At 45.1% G+C, this 20056-nt stretch overlaps 1 protein-coding gene across 2 annotated transcripts in view; it reads left to right on the top strand.

Annotated features, from left to right (window-relative positions):
- Positions 1–19471, top strand: part of LANCL2 (LanC like 2) — an 87663-nt gene extending 68192 nt beyond the window's left edge. Inside the window, exons 8-10 of one of the 2 annotated variants that reach the window (XR_005779037.1) lie at positions 9444–9516; positions 16325–18689; positions 19458–19471. Coding sequence is in view for 1 of the 2 variants with exons in the window: in XM_040432389.1 (XP_040288323.1) it covers positions 9444–9516; positions 16325–16401 (150 nt within the window). In the remaining variant the exon portion in view is untranslated. Of the gene's footprint in view, positions 1–9443; positions 9517–16324; positions 18845–19457 lie in introns of those variants that run through there. The other variant, XM_040432389.1, reaches the window with a different exon arrangement.
- Positions 19472–20056: the final 585 nt, after the last annotated feature.

Raw genomic sequence — 20056 nt, 5'->3', positions numbered from 1 at the left:
CCCCTACGGTGAACACCGTAAAAAAAATTATAATAATAGGATTGCTAATTTTATTCTTAGAAAATGATATATCACCCGTAGGGGATATGGGACATAAGCACTGGTATACACAATCAGAAACAGCTAGTCCTTTAAGTTGGCACCATCAATTAGTGCCAGCCTGAATAACTGGGTGGTTGGTTACAAAAATTGGTTATGCCAAAATAAATAAATATGAGGATCGGGGCATATAGTCAGTTGGTGAGGGTAACAAGGGGCAAATAAAACACAAGTATTTGCACTAGGAGTTCAAGGATTGAACGGTGAGGGTAAAATTAATAATGATAATACTAATGCCGTTGGTACCTTGTCTTTCCTCCAAAATGTTCCCTTGATTGGTGTTCCGCTATGCCGCTTATTATTTGTGAGTTTCTGTTGTTGTTCCTATAAAGATGCTGTTGGCCTTTCAAATCGTGGCGTCCTTCTTGCTCACCTGCCAGCAGCAGCGCGGCCCCGGCCGAAGCACGCGCGGCGCGAGGGAGGTTGGTCTGTTACCCGGGAAACCGCTTGCGGTGACGTCACCGTTACGGGCATCCGTAGGACAAAAGACTACTACCTACGCGTTTCAGAGCCTATCGGGCTCCTTCGTCCACCCTGACGAAGGAGCCCGATAGGCTCTGAAACGCGTAGGTAGTAGTCTTTTGTCCTACGGAGGCCCCTGTACTCGTAACGGTGATTTCACCGCAAGCGAGTAAAATGCAATAAAACACCTCTTTTTTTTTTTTAAAACAAGTAATAAAATGTAAAAAATAAAATATAAATTTATGTATTTGGTATCACTGTAATCGTACTGACCCAGAGAATAAAGATATTATGTTATTTATACCAAAAAATGAACGCAGTAAAATTATAACGTAAAAACGCTGTGGCAGTATTGCCCTCCAGAAAGAGTTAATAAAAGTTAATCAGAAAGTTATGTGCACCCCAAAATGGCACCATTAAAAAGTACAACTTGTCCCGCAAAAAACAAGTCCTCATAAAGCTATATAGACGGAAAAATAAAAAGTTATAGCTCTTGGAACGAGACGATAAAAAAAGGAAGAAAAACGCTTGGTCACTAAGGGGTTAAACATAGAAACATAGAAACATAGAATGTGTCGGCAGATAAGAACCATTTGGCCCATCCAGTCTGCCCAATATACTAAATACTATGGATAGCCCCTGGCCCTATCTTATATGAAGGATGGCCTTATGCCTATCCCATGCATGCTTAAACTCCTCCACTGTATTTGCAGCTACCACTTCTGCAGGAAGGCTATTCCATGCATCCACTACTCTCTCAGTAAAGTAATACTTCCTGATATTACTTTTAAACCTTTGCCCCTCTAATTTAAAACTATGTCCTCTTGTAGCAGTTTTTCTTCTTTTAAATATTCTCTCCTCTTTTACTTTGTTGATTCCCTTTATGTATTTAAAAGTTTCTATCATATCCCCTCTGTCTCGTCTTTCTTCCAAGCTATACATGTTAAGTTCCTTTAATCTTTCCTGGTAAGTTTTATCCTGCAATCCATGTACCAGTTTAGTAGCTCTTCTCTGAACTCTCTCCAAAGTATCAATATCCTTCTGGAGATATGGTCTCCAGTACTGAGCACAATACTCCAAATGAGGTCTCACTAGTGCTCTGTAGAGCGGCATGAGCACCTCCCTCTTTCTACTAGTAATGCCTCTCCCTATACACCCAAGCATTCTGCTAGCATTTCCTGCTGCTCTATGACATTGTCTGCCTGCCTTTAAGTCTTCTGAAATAATGACCCCTAAATCCCTTTCCTCAGATACTGAGGTTAGGACTGTATCACTGATTTTATATTCTGCTCTTGGGTTTTTACGGCCCAGGTGCATTATCTTGCACTTATCAACATTAAATTTTAGTTGCCATATTTTTGACCATTCCTCTAGTTTTCCTAAGTCCTTTTCCATTTGGTGTATCCCTCCAGGAACATCAACCCTGTTACAAATCTTTGTGTCATCAGCAAAAAGACACACCTTACCATCGAGGCCTTCTGCAATTTCGCTGATAAAGATATTAAACAATATGGGTCCCAGAACAGATCCCTGAGGTACCCCACTGGTAACAAGACCTTGGTCTGAATATACTCCATTGACTACAACCCTCTGTTGCCTGTCCCTCAGCCACTGCCTAATCCATTCAACAATATGGGAGTCCAAGCCCAAAGACTGCACTTTATTGATAAGCTTTCTATGTGGGACAGTATCAAAAGCCTTACTAAAGTCTAGATAAGCGATGTCTACTGCACCTCCTCCATCTATTATTTTAGTCACCCAATCGAAAAAATCAATAAGATTAGTTTGACATGATCTCCCTGAAGTAAACCCATGCTGTTTTTCATCTTTCAATCCATGGGATTTTAGATGTTCCACAATCCTCTCCTTAAGTATGGTTTCCATTAATTTCCCCACTATTGATGTCAGGCTTACTGGCCTATAGTTGCCCGATTCCTCCCTACTACCTTTCTTATGAATGGGCACAACATTTGCTAATTTCCAATCTTCTGGGACGACTCCTGTTGCCAGCGATTGGTTAAATAAATCTGTTAATGGTTTTGCTAGTTCAACGCTGAGCTCTTTTAATAGCTTTGGGTGTATCCCATCAGGCCCCTGTGACTTATTTGTATTAATTTTAGACAGCTGACTTAGAACCTCTTCCTCTGTAAAGACACATGCATCAAAAGATTCATTAGACTTCTTTCCTAACTGAGGTCCTTCTCCTTCATTTTCCTTTGTAAAAACTGAACAGAAATATTCATTGAGGCAGTCAGCTAGTTCTTTATCTTCTTCTATATACATTCCTTCTTTTGTTTTTAATTTGGTAATTCCTTGTTTTAGTTTCCTTTTTTCATTTATGTATCTGAAGAATGCCTTCTGGCCTTTTTTTCCTGACTGAGCTAATTTCTCTTCTGCCTGTGCTTTGGAAGCTCTTATAACTTGTTTGGCCTCTCTCTGCCTAATCTTATAAATTTGTCTGTCATCCTCGTTTTGTTTTTTTTTATAATTCCTAAATGCTATCTTTTTGTTTTTAATGATTTTGGCCACTTCTGCTGAGTACCACAGTGGTCTCTTCCTTTTTTTGCTTTTACTGACAAGCCTAATGCAATTTTCTGTTGCCTTCAATAGTGCCACTTTTAAGTAGTCCCATTTCTCCTGGACTCCAATGAAACTGTTCCAGTCTGATAGGGACTTGTATACCACTAATCTAATTTTAGAAAAGTCTGTTTTTCTAAAATCTAAAACTTTTGTTTTTGTGTGGTGTGACTCAGTCACTGTACTTATAGTAAACCACACTGACTGGTGATCACTAGATCCCAAGCTTTCCCCTACAGTAATATCAGATACCAAATTCCCATTTGTGAATACTAAATCTAAAATGGCCTCCTTCCGGGTTGGCTCCTCCACTACTTGCTGTAGAGATAATCCCAGTAGGGAATTTAGAATATCTGTACTCCTGGCAGAACTAGCTATTTTGGTTTTCCAGTTTACATCTGGAAGATTGAAGTCTCCCATAATGATAACTTCCCCCTTCAATGTCATTTTAGCTATTTCCTCAACTAGTAGATCATCTAATTCTTTGACTTGGCTAGGTGGTCTATATATCACACCTACACGAGTTGCCTTATGATTATCAAGCTGCACGGTAACCCAAACTGACTCTAAATTGTTCTCGCTAACTTGTATCAAATTAGATTTTAGGTTATCTTTCACATACAGGGCCACCCCTCCCCCCTTCTTGCCTTCTCTGTCTTTCCTGTATAGAGAGAACCCTGGTATTGATATATCCCAGTCATTACTCCCCTTGAACCACGTCTCAGTAACAGCCACTACATCTATATTCTCAGATGCCATTATAGCCTCAAGTTCATTGATTTTATTTCCTAGACTGCGAGCATTTGTAGACAAGACTCTGAGCTTGTCATTTCTTAACCTTTGTGCTACTGCCCTTTTCTGGCATTGTTTCGGGGGGCAGTTGGACTGCTGGATTATCACTCTTTTGCCCCCCTTTCCTAGTTTAAATGCTTCTTAGCAAATACCTGGAACTGTTCACCGAGGACATTCGTTCCTTTGAGAGAAAGGTGCAAACCATCTTTCTTGTACAGTTCTTTTCCATTCCAACAAGAGCTAACATGAGACACAAAGCCAAACCCTTGGTTCAGACACCATTCACCAAGCCATACATTGAATTCCTTAATGCGCATCTTCCTGTCATGCTGAAGGTTATGCACAGGCAAAACTGCAGAGAATGAAACAGTTGATGCAACCTCCTGTATATCCTTTCCAAGTGTGTGAAAAGCTTCTTTCACCTTTGAAACCTCATTGCAAGCCAGATCGTTTGTCCCAAGATGGAGAATAACATCCACTTCCCTTTCCTGCTTTGCTTGCCTAACAATATTAACGATCCGTCGTCTATCCCTGCTAGCGGTAGCACCAGGGAGACATCTCACAACACCATTCTCCTCAAACTTCACACCTCTTATGATGGAATCGCCCACCAACAGCTGCTTACTATCAATCCTCGCCTTCTCCTTTTTGTCTTTGGCTGCAGTCTTGCATACTTTAGGCATGGGAGATGATTGTTTCTCACCCACTGTGCTTGAGCCATCCTCCATGTTGCTCTTGCACTCTGAAAGTGCTGCAAATGAATTATGGAGAGCCACAGACTGTGGGACATGCCTTCTATCCACAACTCTCAGTCTACCAGAACCTACAGTAACCCATCTCCCTATTCTAGGGGGCCTCTGTGGCAGTGGCATTGCAATGTTCTCAGCCTGAGTTTGTTTAGTGGTTAATTTAAAAACCTCATATTTCAAAAAGGTAATTTCCTGCTGCATTATGGAGAGCTGTCTACAGATCAGACAGTATCCAAACCTCTGAAGAGTGGAACCTGAAATAAAAGCACAACAATTCCTGCACAGAACCAGGTCTGCCATTGTAAAGAGGGGAAAGATTTTAAACAAACAACTCTTACTTGTTTAGATTGTATCCACCTCCAGATTACCTCCTGAGTATCTCCTGAATATCTCCTGAATATCCTGAATATCTCAATGCTCTTGTAAATCAGCTCTTGGTAAGCAGTCTTGGAGAAGCAGCAAGCTATTAAGTCTCTTCTGTATCTTCTGTAAGTCTCTTCTGTATTTTTAAATTTTTCAAACCTTTATTCAGGACAACCGTAATCAAATCTTTAATGGCCGCCATTTGCTTTTCTGGAATTTTAGAAAACCCAAAGTACACTGCTCAAAAAAATAAAGGGAACACAAAAATAACACATCCTAGATCTGAATTAAAGGGTTTCTATCACTTCATATGACATAATTAGCTGTCAGACACTAGCGATCTGCTAGTGTCTGCTCTGGCCAACCATCCTACTATAATCACTTGTGGGGCAGCGGTTTAGCTAAAAAACGAACTTTTATAAATATGCTAATGAGCCTCTAGGTGCTATGTGGGCGTCATTAGCACCTAGAGGCTCCGTCTACCTTCATACACAGCGGCCGCCCAGCACGTCCCTCCAGCCCGCCCATGTCCTCCTCCGTGTGACGCAGCGGCCGAATTCTCGCGCATGCGCCGTGCGCGGCTGTATTCGGCGCATTAGAGATGTCTGAGCTCGGAGCGGTCAGACATTCAATGCGCATGCGCGGCTGTATTCGGCGCATGCGCATTGAATGTCTGACCGCTCCGAGCTCAGACATCTCTAATGCGCCGAATACAGCCGCGCACGGCGCATGCGCGAGAATTCGGCCGCTGCGTCACACGGAGGAGGACATGGGCGGGCTGGAGGGACGTGCTGGGCGGCCGCTGTGTATGAAGGTAGACGGAGCCTCTAGGTGCTAATGACGCCCACATAGCACCTAGAGGCTCATTAGCATATTTATAAAAGTTCGTTTTTTAGCTAAACCGCTGCCCCACAAGTGATTATAGTAGGATGGTTGGCCAGAGCAGACACTAGCAGATCGCTAGTGCCTGACAGCTAATTATGTCATATGAAGTGATAGAAACCCTTTAATTAAATATTCTTCTGAAATACTTTGTTCTTTACATAGTTGAATGTGCTGACAACAAAATCACACAAAAATAAGAAAATGGAAATCAAATTTTTCAACCCATGGAGGTCTGGATTTGGAGTCACACTCAAAATTAAAGTGGAAAAACACACTACATGCTGATCCAACTTTGATGTAATGTCCTTAAAACAAGTCAAAATGAGGCTCAGTAGTGTGTGTGGCCTCCATATTCCTGTATGACCTCCCTACAACGCCTGTGCATACTCCTGATGAGGTGGCGGACGGTACATTGTCTTGCATTAGGAGGAACCCAGGGCCAACCGCACCAGCATATGGTCTCACAAGGGGTCTGAGGATCTCATCTCGGTACCTAATGGCAGTCAGGCTACCTCTCGCGAGCACATGGAGGGCTGTGCGGCCCTCCAAAGAAATGCCACCCCACACCATTAATGACCCAATGCCAAACCGGTCATGCTGGAGGATGTTGCAGTTAGCAGAACGTTCTCCACGGCATCTCCAGACTCTGTCACGTCTGTCACGTGCTCAGTGTGAACCTGCTTTCATCTGTGAAGAGCACAGGGCGCCAGTGGCGAATTTGCCAATCTTGGTGTTCTCTGGCAAATGCCAAACGTCCTGCACGGTGTTGGGCTGAAAACACAACCCCCACCTGTGGACGTCGGGCCCTCATATCACCCTCATGGAGTCTGTTTCTGACCGTTTGAGCAGACACATGCACATTTGTGGCCTGCTGGAGGTCATTTTGCAGGGCTCTGGCAGTGCTCCTCCTGTTCCTTCTTGCACAAAGGCGGAGATAGCGGTCCTGCTGCTGGGTTGTTGCCCTCCTACGGCCTCCTCCACATCTCCTGATGTACTGGCCTGTCTCCTGGTAGCGCCTCCATGCTCTGGACACTACGCTGACAGACACAGCAAACCTTCTTGCCACAGCTCGCATTGATGTACCATCCTGGATAAGCTGCACTACCTGAGCCACTTGTGTGGGTTGTAGACTCCGTCTCATGCTACCACTAGAGTGAAAGCACCGCCAGCATTCAAAAGTGACCAAAACATCAGCCAGGAAGCATAGGAACTGAGAAGTGGTCTGTGATCACCACCTGCAGAACCACTCCTTTATTGGGGGTGTCTTGCTAATTGCCTATAATTTCCACCTGTTGTTTATCCCATTTTCACAACAGCATGTGAAATTGATTGTCACTCAGTGTTGCTTCCTAAGTGGACAGTTTGATTTCACAGAAGTGTGATTGACTTGGAGTTACATTGTGTTGTTTAAGTGTTCCCTTTATTTTTTTTGAGCAGTGTATAAAGCGTAAACTAGGAAACGCCTGAATAGAGTTTTTAGTAGACTCAGTTCTCGGTTTTGATGCTACAATTCAGTAATTCCTTGGGTACTTGACCTATGATTTTTGGCCTTTAGAATACTCCAATTCCCACACTTGTAATGAGTATCTAAATGTTTAGCTGCTCGGAGGCTCTTCATGGCTGCCTGGCAGATGGAAATGGCATCTGAAGCTCATACAATATATTTTATGATCACGGAAATAACTCTTAGGGGAAATCCTCATCTTATGTGATGCATTTAGGTCTGAAAACTCCTGATTTAGTATTCGGTTTTCGAAATAGAGTTACATTAACTGTGACACAGTGTGGGGTTGTGTCTTGCAAGGCAGGTATTTTCCTCCCAGCATGTGCGGCTGGGCTGGTTTCCAGCCAGGTGAGGTCAAATAACGGACCGGAGTCCGGGTTTAGGCAGCACCTGACTGTCCTTAAATAGGTAGCTGGTCTCAGCAGAGATGTCTCTGTTTTTGGGATCTTAGGCTTTGTGCCGTACTGGAGGGCTCAGAGCCGCACGCTGGGGAAACAGTCCCCCTAAAGCCTGCTGTAGACTACTGGAGGCAGAACTGGCAGCAAGGTGACTTGTGTTATATGAACTTTCCATTGTGTGTGAATTAACACCAAGACTGCAAAGTTACGTGCTGTTTTGTGCAATTGCCTCAAGTGTGAATAAACACTGACGTTTTGAGTTAAGAACTTGTATTTTGCCTCTGTACTGCGCCCGCTTACCCTATCTACCAGAGCGAACCCCCACATAACCTATTGACAGCTAGCACCACCCTATCAAAAATACAAGACATTTTCCTTCAGGTGCTACCACTTCAAAGGAGGGACCTCATAAAAACGCACATTGTGATGGAAGAGAACCAGTTGCACAGTGGATTTCTGTGTTGATTACATAGTTCAGTATAGTCTGGTTTTTGTCAAGCATTGAACGTGTTTCTTTGTTTTCCTGCAGTACGTTTCACTTCCGTCACATATAGGAAACACACACAGTGACTATGGAAGGGGAACATTAACATAACGTTTCTGCAAGTTTTATAAGGCTTCTTCTGATCGCTTTCAAGAAGTCCCTTGTGAATAAATGTTATGCAGCAAAACATAAAGAAATGAGGCTCCCAAAAGTAACAACTATTTAAAGTAGTATTACACAGCACTTATAACACCAATAGGCAACCGACCATGTTAGTATGTGGTCACACTACGTCCTCCAAAACAAATACTTCTCTTAGCAACAGCGTTCTGCCCTCACAGAGTCGTCAAACGTTCTCTATGATATCTACTGATAGAATATATGACCTGGGTTTTTTCTGGGACAGCCATTTTTAAAGGGGTTGTATAAAATTAGAAAATATAGCTGCTTTCTTCCATAAACAGCACCACACTTGTCCATGGGTTGTTGGTATTGCAGTTCACCCCCATTGAAGTGAATGGAGCGGCAATACTAAAACTATGGACAGACTGGGTGTGGTTTTTGGAAGAAACCAGCCATATTTCTCTAATCCTGGAAAATGTATGCCCTTGTGATCCCCTCAGGATAGGTCATCAATATATCTGACTCCCAGATCAGCTGTCTGATGCGCTTCCTAGGCCATGTGATGTCATATTCTTCGGTCACATGGCCTAGGCGCAGCTCAACCCCATTCAAGTGAATAGGGCTGAGCTGTAATAACAAGCACAGTCGCTATCCAACGTACGGGTCTGTGCTTGGTAAGCATTGAGGAGGCCGCATCACTCACCGGAGTGCTGCTGCCTCCTCAAACAGCCAATCCTGATTGACGACCTATCCTTCAGGATAGGTCAACAATCTGTAAATCCCAGAGAACCCTTTTAAAGTCCATCTTCTCTGAGATTTGCATCGTATATTACCTAAAGGGACACAAACATATTTCAATATCCCCACACCAGTTCCTTGACACCAATTTTATCTTTAATATATTTTTTTCTTCTGATTTTATACATGAATAGTGGTCTTTGCTGTATACTGTGTGGACAGTTGTGTGTTCCTTATCACTAACATGTGCATTTGTCTCTTCTTGTAAGTTTGCAGAATGGTGTTTAGATTATGGTGCACATGGATGCCGGATCCCTGACAGACCCTATTCTCTCTTTGAAGGTAACTCATTCAGCATTGGCCAAGCTTGGACAGGTTGTCTCGTGAAGACATCTCCTGTCATTGTGCTTGAGTACATGCATATCATAGAAGAGGGTCCACTCTCTATAAGCCAGAACCGAGAGTCAATCTGTAAGAGCTGTTCCAGTTATAACAAACACGAGCTGTCCATGTATTAAATGGTCACTATGTAATACTACAGTAGGTGTTTGTGAGATTGTGCTTTTAGCACGACAGCGTCGCGCTGATACTCGGCAACATGGTGCCGAGATCTCGCACTCACTGGAATAGTGACAGCACATCCCAGCAAGCGCGTCATAGAAGCGACGGGAGATCCGACTTGGATTCCCGCCAATTCTACACGTGTGCGGCGTTTGTTATGAATCCTGAGGGGGAAGTCCCCGCCGGATTTTAAATAAAAATCCGGCCTGGGTCCCCCCCTCAGGAGCATACCGGGCCCTTAGGTCTGTTATGGGTTGTAAGGAGAGCCCCCCCTACGCCGAAAAAAACGGCGTAGGGGGTCCCCCTACAATCCATACCAGACCCGTATCCAAAGCACGCTACCCGGCCAGCCAGGAAGGGAGTGGGGACGAGCGAGCGCCCCCCCCCCCCTCCTGAGCCGTACCAGGCTGCATGCCCTCAACATGGGGGGGTTGGGTGCTCTGGGGCAGGGGGCGCACTGCGGCCCCCCCACCTCAGAGCACCCTGTCCCCATGTTGATGAGGACAGGGCCCCTTCCCGACAACTCTGGCCGTTGGTTGTCGGGGTATGCGGGCGGGAGGCTTATCGGAATCTGGGAGCCCCCTTTAATAAGGGGGCCCCCAGATACCGGCCCCCCACCCTAAGTGAATGAGTATGGGGTACATCGTACCCCTACCCATTCACCTGCAAGAAAAGTGGTAAAAACACAAATAAACCACACAGTGTATTAAAATATTTTATTTTTCTGCTCCGGAGGCCGCCCCCTGTCTTCTTTATTAGCTCTTTTACCAGGGGGGGCTCTTCTTCTTCCGCTATCCCGACGGGTCTTCTCCGCTATCCGGGGGGTCTTCTCAACTCTCCGGGGTTCTCCTTCTGTCTTCTCCGCTATCCGGGGGGGTCTTCTCAACTCTCCGGGGTTCTCCTTCTGTCTTCTCCGCTATCCGGGGGGGTCTTCTCAACTCTCCGGGGTTCTCCTTCTGTCTTCTCCTTCTGTCTTGTTGACTCGGCGCACCCCGGTTCTTCGTCTCGCGAGACGAAGAACCGGGGTGCGCCGAGTCTCGTGAGACGAAGAACCGGGGTGCGCCGAGTCAACAAGACAGAAGGAGAAGACAGAAGGAGAACCCCGGAGAGTTGAGAAGACCCCCCCGGATAGCGGAGAAGACAGAAGGAGAACCCCGGAGAGTTGAGAAGACCCCCCCGGATAGCGGAGAAGACAGAAGGAGAACCCCGGAGAGTTGAGAAGACCCCCCCGGATAGCGGAGAAGACCCGTCGGGATAGCGGAAGAAGAAGAGCCCCCCCTGGTAAAAGAGCTAATAAAGAAGACAGGGGGCGGCCTCCGGAGCAGAAAAATAAAATATTTTAATACACTGTGTGGTTTATTTGTGTTTTTACCACTTTTCTTGCAGGTGAATGGGTAGGGGTACGATGTACCCCATACTCATTCACTTAGGGTGGGGGGCCGGTATCTGGGGGCCCCCTTATTAAAGGGGGCTCCCAGATTCCGATAAGCCTCCCGCCCGCATACCCCGACAACCAACGGCCAGGGTTGTCGGGAAGGGGCCCTGTCCTCATCAACATGGGGACAGGGTGCTCTGAGGTGGGGGGGCCGCAGTGCGCCCCCTGCCCCAGAGCACCCAACCCCCCCATGTTGAGGGCATGCAGCCTGGTACGGCTCAGGAGGGGGGGGGGGGGGGGGGGGGCGCTCGCTCGTCCCCACTCTCTTCCTGGCTGGCCGGGTAGCGTGCTTTGGATACGGGTCTGGTATGGATTGTAGGGGGACCCCTACGCCGTTTTTTTCGGCGTAGGGGGGGCTCTCCTTACAACCCATAACAGACCTAAGGGCCCGGTATGCTCCTGAGGGGGGGACCCAGGCCGGATTTTTATTTAAAATCCGGCGGGGACTTCCCCCTCAGGATTCATAACAAACGCCGCACACGTGTAGAATTGGCGGGAATCCAAGTCGGATCTCCCGTCGCTTCTATGACGGCTCTGTCTCCATCGCGGCAAGCCAGCTCGGCGCTGGCTCCCGCGATGGGGCTCGTAGGTGCTCAATCTCGCCGAGAAAGAGAGCGAGATTGACACAAAATCGGGTTCACCTACTGTACATTTCTAAGGTGCAATTGCTGCAGAGGAAATGCTATGGCTTTCCCTGGCAAAACCAGAGTCTCCATGTGAAAAAGGTTATCTGTCATGAGACGAATCCTTTAGTGAGTCACATGTGATGGTGATGGGCTGTAGAAACACTTTAACTGCATTACTGTGCAAAGGTTTTAGGCTGATGTGAAAAAATGCTGCAAAGTAAGAATGGTTTCAAAAATAGAAGTGTTAATAGTTTATTTTTATCAATTAACAAAATGCAAAGTGAATGAACCAAAGTGAGATCTAAATCAAATCAACATTTGCTGAGAACGCCATTGGCTATCAAAGCAGCATCAGTTCTTCTACATACACTTGCACACAACTTTTGAAGGAACTCCGCAGGGAGGTTGTTCCAAACATCTTGGAGAACTAACCCGAGATCTTCTGTGGATGTAGCAGGGCTCCAGATGGCGACCAAAACGGTCGCCAATGCGCCTTAAAATTTGCAGATGGCGACAAGACTTTTTAGTCTTGTCGCCATTTGCGACTGTCCCGCCGCGCTCCTGCGCAGCCTAAGTTCTCTTCACTAGCACACGGCACAGTGGAGAAGGAAGGAGTCCCTCCCTCTCCACTGTGACGCGGCCGCCACTACCACCAATGGGGATATAGCAGGAGGAGGAGGGGAGGAGCTGTCACCACTGCGCCACCAATGAATGTAAAACATAAGTGTCTGCAGCGGTATCACAGACCCGGCCTCTATAACAGGGCATGCGATCCGCGGCCATTAACCCCTCAGGTGCCACAGATCGCATGCCCTGTTATTGAGGCCGGGTACTGGGTCTGTGATACCGCTGCAGACAATTGTAAAAAGGAGTTAATGGGTCCAAAGAATATGAACTTATCAGCAGGCTGCATAGAGCGGCGCCCAGGGATCTAAGTGCACTTACTATTATTCCTAGGCGCCGCTCCGTTCGTCCGCTGTGGCCCCCGGTATTTTCAGCATTCAGAGGAAGGAGGAGGAGACGTCAGTGTCTCTCCTTCTCCCTGACAGCAGCGCTGTCCAATCACAGCGCAGAGCTCAGAGCCAGGGAGTTTTTTTTTTCTCCCTGGCTCTGAGTTCTGAGCTGTGATTGGACAGCGCTGCTGTCATGGAGACGGAGAGACACTGGCGTCTCCTCCTCCTTGCTCTGAATGTTAAAAATACCGGGGGCCACAGCGGGTGAACGGAGCGGCGCCCAGAAATAATAGTAAGTGCACTTAGATCCCTGGGCGCCGCTCTATGCAGCCTGCTACTGAGTTCATATTCTTTGGACCCACGAAAGGTCCTCTTTAATTACATTCATTGGTGGTGCAGTGGCCCCCCCAAAGCCTCTCCCCCCCCCCCCCCCCCCCATTATTATCACTGGCCACAAGTTGTCGCCCCCCCCCCTATTATCACTGGCCACAAGTCCCCCCCCCCCCCCCCCATTATCACTGGCCACAAGTCTGTCCGCCCCGTCCCGTCTCCCCCCCATTGTTATATGGTGGCCACAGGGTCCCATCCCCTCCAGTGGTGGCAGTGGCAGATTACACTGCTGGGGCTCAGATCGTTACCATGGCAGCCAGGACGCTACTGAAGCCCTGGCTGCCATAGTCAGCTCCCTGCTGCTGTGTGCACAGAGCACAGAGCAGCAGGGAGATGTGAGATCCTATTCACCCTGATAGAGCTCTATCAGGGTGAATAGGACAAGGGATGAAAGATCCAGGTTCTAGTCCCTAAGGGAAGAAATGGTTATTAAATAAAAAAAAGTTAAAAAAAACACCAAAATACTAAAAGTTTAAATGGCCCCCTTCCCAGTTTTACATATAAAATTTACAAACAATAAAGAATAAACCTATTACATATCGCCACATCCCAAAAAGTGTGAGCTATTAAAATATAAAAAATATTTCCGCTCGGTGAAGGCCGTAACAGATAAAAAAACCTCTAAACCACGCAATTCGCCATTTTTAGTCACCTTGTCCCCCAGAAGATGTCCCTGGATGTGAGAGGTATGTGGTGCTGTTTTCTCCTATATGTAGTGCTGGCTCACTACTGTCACCTGCGTCTCATCTTCTCAAAGTTCTTTTTTTTAAAATGATATGCATTTTAAATTTGGCGACTAAAAAATGTAATTTGGCTCCTAAATTTTTTCGTTTAGGAGCCAATGGCTCCTGGTAATTTTTTTTTGTCTGGAGCACTGTGTAGGCTTGCTCAAATCCTTCTGTCTCTTCATATAATGCCAGAAAGACTCGATGTTGAGATCAGGGCTCTGTGGAGGCCATATCATCACTTCCAGGACTCCTTGTTCTTCTTTAGGGCCCATTCAAACAGCCGTAGTGCTTTGCGGATCCGCAAAACACGGATACCGCCCGTGTAAGTTCCGCAATTTGCGGACCGCACATGGCCGCAACCATAGTAGAAAATGCCTATTCTTGTCCGCTATTGGGGACAAGAATAGGACAACCTCTATCTTTTCCGCGGAACGGAACCACGGATGCGGACAGCACACGGTGTGTTGTCAACATCTTTTGCGGCCCCATTGAAATTAATGGGTCCGCACCCATTCTGCAAAATTGCTAAATGGATGCAGACTTATTCATACTGCGGTCTGAATGAGCCCTCACACTGAAGATAGTTCTTAATGACATTGGCTGTATGTTTGAGATTGTTGTCCTGCTGCAGAATATATTTCGAGCCAATCAGATGCCTCCCTGATGATATCACATGATGGATACGTATCTGCCTGTATTTATCAGTATTGAGTACACCATCAAAGGGTTATTCCCATCTCAGACAAAGGAGGCTGCCTGATGAAAATAGCAGAGCGCTGCCTCGGCTATTTCCGTTGTTCCCAAAGAAATGAATGGAGAGTGGCTGTGCACGCGCCCTTCTTCACTTTGGCTCAGTTTACAAGATAGATGCGAATCCCAGAGGAGGGATCCGCACCTGTCAGATAATGGGGGCATATCCTAGCGATTTTCCCCCATTGTCTGAGATGGGAATACCCCTTTAATATTTCTGTTACACCCAAATATTATTGGCTTATGCCATTTTTCTGCACCCCAGTTCCTATGTTTTTGTGCATAGTTGAGTCTCTTGGCCTTGTTTCCACATAAAAGGTATTTGGCTGTAACAGAAGGCAGTTTGTTGACTGGAGGGCGGTGCAGTAGTGTCTGCAGGCAACAGTGGTGCATGGTGGAGGTTCCTTGCAAGTTCGGGGCTGCATTTCATCAAATGGAGTTGAGGGGTTTGGTCAGGAATAATAGTGTCTTCATTGCTAAAAACAGCCTCCCTGCCAGGTTCCTTTAAACACTGTGTGCAAGTGTACCTAGAAGAAATGATGCTGTTGGAAGGTAAAGGGCGATCACAATAAATGTTTATTTGATTTAGATCTCACTTTTGTTCATTCACTTTGCATTTTGTTAATTGATAAAAAATTAACTATTAACACATCTGTTTTTGAAAGCATTCTTACTTTGCTGCCTTTTTTTCCATGACTGCCTAAAACTTTTGCTGTGTATCTGCCAGTCTGTTTTATATCATTAAATTTACCTTGAGAATCAAGGTACCGTATATACTCGAGTATAAGACGAGTTTTTTGGCACATATTTTTGTGCTCAAAAAGCCTCCTCGTCTTATACTCGAGTCTAGGTCTTAGCTCCGGTAATAGCAGGCAGTGCGGGGGGCGGCGCTCACTCACTGACGTCACGCGCCTGCGCCGCCTAGTGGGAGCAGGCGCGTGACGTCAGTGAGTGAGCGCCGCTCCCCGCACTGCCTGTATTACCGAAGCAAAGACAAAGTAAGATATCCAAAGTTAAAGGTTACTGATTAGTTTAAATATACTGCTGTGAGCGTCGGGGAGGGGGATCTGTGGATGGCACTGTAGGGGGATCTGTGGATGGCACTGTAGGGGGATCTGTGGATGGCACTGTAGGGGGATCTGTGGATGGCACTGTAGGGGGATCTGTGGATGGCACTGTAGGGGGATCTGTGGATGGCAGTGCCATCCACAGATCCCCCTCCCCTAAACAGTGCCATCATGGCACTGTTTAGGGGAGGGGGGATCTGTGGATGGCACTGTTTAGGGGGGAGATCTGTGGATGGCACTGTTTAGGGGGGAGATCTGTGGATGGCTCCCTGTATTTAATGCAGAGTGTGTGTGTATATAATGCACACACTCTGCATTAAATACAGGGAGTCACCCTCTTGCAGATGTGTGTATATAATGTAGAGTGTGTGCATTATATACACATACACTCTGCATTATAGCTGCATTTCCCACCCTAGTCTTATACTCGAGTCAATAATTTCTCCAATTTTTGGGGGGTAAAATTAGGGGCTCGGCTTAAACTCGGGTCGGCTTATACTCGAGTATATACGGTATGTAATAATTTTTATCTATATTACACCTGTATCAAATAAATAATTTATATAAAACAAATGCACAATATCTGTAGACCTTTCCAGAAATGCAGAATTCTCATTAGATCTCCTCTACCTTTCTGCAGGAATGGCTGGCACGGTTCATTTCTTGTCAGACGTGATGACACCAGAGACTTCACGCTTTCCTGCATTTGAACTTTGATTGGCTGGCAAGAGACTATGACGAGGAATATCTTTTGGCAGTCTGAGAAGATAAAGAGCTCACACATGTTACGTTTGGTACCTCCACCTCATCTTGCCAAACTAGACTTGTCACCTCTTTTTACAGAAGAGAAGTCAAAATGTTCTGTGAAGACACCACTGGGCTATCCTGAAATACGACATTCATCCTGTGCTATGTTTGTATGTTTGGTCGAACATGAAGATGCTTTGTTCTATCTTTTATGTTATCAACTTTTGATGAAAGGTCATTTGTTGACCCTTTGAAAGATAATCTAGTTTCATTTGTGGTGTATATTATAATCCTGAATTAACATCAAAGTAAGCAGTAAATTTGGCTCTTGGAGTACTTGCAGAATAGTCCATAGACAATAGAAATAACCTCCTGCTATGTGCATTTCCAGTAGGATTAACTTGGACCAGGCAAGTAATACATTTTGAAGGGTAACATCTCTGTATGACCCACCACTTATTACGTTATGTAACAATCATTGGTAAAAACTTTTTCAGAGCGATTTCATATGCATCTGCCATAAAAGTGGACTGATACTATTTAAAAAAAAAAGTGGCTTTGATGCCAACTGGTATACAGCTGGATACAGTTTTGGCAGTGCGCCAGTGTCTTCCTCAGCCCATGTTAGGTTTTTGGCCTGGGGAAGGTACTTGTCCAGTCCCCAAGCACATACCTTCTATGTTCTATGCTTTTATATGGTTTTCCTCCCAATAAACCAGTTGTCTTCACAGCCAGGTTTTTCAAACTGGTTTCCATCAACTTGTATGTAAGATATGGTGGTGCTCTGAAAGGGAAGCTGTTTCCACTGATGGTTGCACTTCACTGACACACTGTCCCTACAAAGGAGTGTCGATGTTGCCTACTTCTGGAACTGGCACAACCTTTAATCGTTCAGAGTCCAGCTGACTTGATGTGCCTACTATAGAGCACAACCCAACCAGGTGAGCTGCATTCCTATATGACCTCAGCATTATTACAATATGACCTTATCTTCTTTTTCCATTCTCGCTTTTTTTCCGCCATTGATTCTGCACTTCCTGTTAAGACGGGTAATTTCTATCCCGGTTTTGTCAGCACAGTTTTACTTTTCTTCTTTTTACTGCCTATGTATCTATTGCTGTATGATACAATACAGTATGGTTTACATTATGAACACATTTCAGAACTATACATGTGCTTGTACACTAGGCAAGTAGTTGACATTTTCCCAGAACAGTGTACAGTATAGACAGAGCAGACAAAATCTCCTGTGTGTTGAATGGGTCATTTTGGATGAGAAGATGATATGGTATAAAAACTGCATGTTCGGTAAATGTGTATGTAAGGACCATCTGCATGCATTATGGGTGGGATGTAGAATGCACCTTCATTCCATGGCAGATCAGAATAATATATACGTGTCTTATGCGTTCATGGTGGCACAAGTTAGTATCCAGGGGGCTTGCAGGGTGATAACTGCCCAAAGTGTTGGAAGAGACTTGCTGTCCAGAAAATTACACAACCATAGACTGCACCATTTATCCCAAGCCTTGAAAAACTGTGTTCCATCTATCATTAAGCAGTCAGCACCTTCAATCATTTCCACAGAAAATCCAGTGATCTCTGACATGCACAAATGACCTAAAATTTCATTTGAAAACCCCCTTGAAATCTGAGCTGCAAGTATTTCTTTTCATGATCTGTGTGTAGAGTAGCTGGTCTGCAGAAAGATGCGTTCTGCTCCACTTTTATTCCGATTACTTAAGGCGTTCCAGAACATTGAGATGTGAAGCACGACATGGATATTCAGTGGGTTTCTCCAGCCTAACTGCTCACCGTCGTGCCAAAAATTACTCAGAGGATGTCACTGCATGCACCATTTGTACTGAGCTTGTATAGAAAGGGGGCTTTGTCTTTATGTGTTTACTGGTGGTTATACCATATGCGGCTCCTCAGGCCTGTGTAGGCCTGGTACGTGAGGATTCAGCATAGTTTGATTGGGAGTATTTGTGCTGCTTAGAATTTTCATAATTGTCCTTGCATTACATATGACATGACAGATCAAATGTGTCATGGCTACGTGCACAAATGTTGTGGGGGCAATTTTCATGTAGATACTTGGTTAGCCATCACTTGGTACTTTGAATGAAAGAGCACACCCTTTGACTATGATTAGAGATCTTAACTTTGTAACGTCTAATCATGAAATCTATTGATTTCTGCAATGTAAGTCATTACCAAACTTCATGGCTTTAACTAGTTGGGATTGGCTGTTGTCTGTTTTTGGGATATGTGTGCATCTGTGGTGCTTGGTATGTACCTAAAATGTTAAATGTTAATTACCTGCAATACTGTCTTTTACATGTTCACGTGTTCTGTGTTTTTACGTATGTGACCCTTAATGCTGCCGTCAGAATGAATAAAAAGCTGATGGCAATTGCCTATGACTTTTACTTCAAATCTTCTGCACCAACACACTAAAATCTATTAATATTGGTCATTTTATTTTGATTTGAAAATAGTCCACAGGTCCTTCCTCTATTGCTTCATGGTGCAGTTTTGATGGTTACGTCCTATTGTAGGAGCTTTCGATGGTGGATGTGGAGGAGCATGGATATTCTGACCAGTCTGCAGCTCTGCAGCCCATTGCACAGCAAGCTGTGATGCTTTGTGTCTTCACACCTTTTTGTACATCATTAAAAATACCCAAAAGGAGGCGAAAAGGTCGCTCGCCACAGTACAAGACACTTATTACAAATCACTCAATGGTGAAAAAGTACAAAATTGCTATATGTAGTGCCAACGATCCTGAACGGGAGCAAAGGAGTGGGAGGGGAAGGGAGACTGGGTCTCTTTCCCCTATTGATACCTCCCTATATGTCTACACCTTTTAAGTTGTCCCTAGGTGTCCCTACGCTGCGCCATGTGATTGCCGGTTTCGTCAGAGAGGGGAGTAAGCGAGGGAACTATGTTGGCACACTCAGGGATATACTATAAATGAGCCCACAATAGCATGCAAAATACAGGCCAATGAAACGCGTGGGTAGGTGTGTTTTTGGGATATAGCTGTATTTTGCTTGCTATTGTGGGCTCCTTTATATTTTATCCCTTAGTGAGCCAACATAGTTCCCTCGCTTGCTCCCCTCTCTGACAAAACTGGGCTGTCACATGGCACAGCGTAGGGACAACTTAGGAGGTGTAGACATATAGGGAGGGATCAATAGGAGAAAGAGACCCAGTCTCCCTTCCCTTCCCACTCCTTTGCTCCCGTTGAGGTTTGTTGGCACTACATATAGCAATTTTGTACTTTTTCACCATTGAGTGATTTGTAATAAGTGTCTTGTACTGTGGTGAGGGACCTTTTCGCCTCCTTTTGGGTATTTTTAATCATGTATTAAAAGTTAAGTCTTATTTGAGGTTAGCCACCAGTTCTGTTCATTTTGTGTATTTACATTTTTTTGGTTATCATTAGTGACCATTATACTCCCGTGGTTAATTTAATATTGACACCTTTTTGTCATAGCCAGTATTAACTTTTTCAGCAATTTTTGCTACAGTGGCTCTTCTCTGGGATCCAACCAGATAAACTAGCCTCTGCTCTCCACTCATATCAGTGAGTGTTGGGCTTCCATGACAGATGGGAATG

The sequence above is a fragment of the Bufo bufo genome, chromosome 5, assembly GCF_905171765.1.
Source record: "Bufo bufo chromosome 5, aBufBuf1.1, whole genome shotgun sequence".
Taxonomy (NCBI): domain Eukaryota; kingdom Metazoa; phylum Chordata; class Amphibia; order Anura; family Bufonidae; genus Bufo; species Bufo bufo.
The sequence above is the reverse complement of the archived record's forward strand: the minus strand, read 5'-3'. Positions and strand labels throughout refer to the sequence as shown.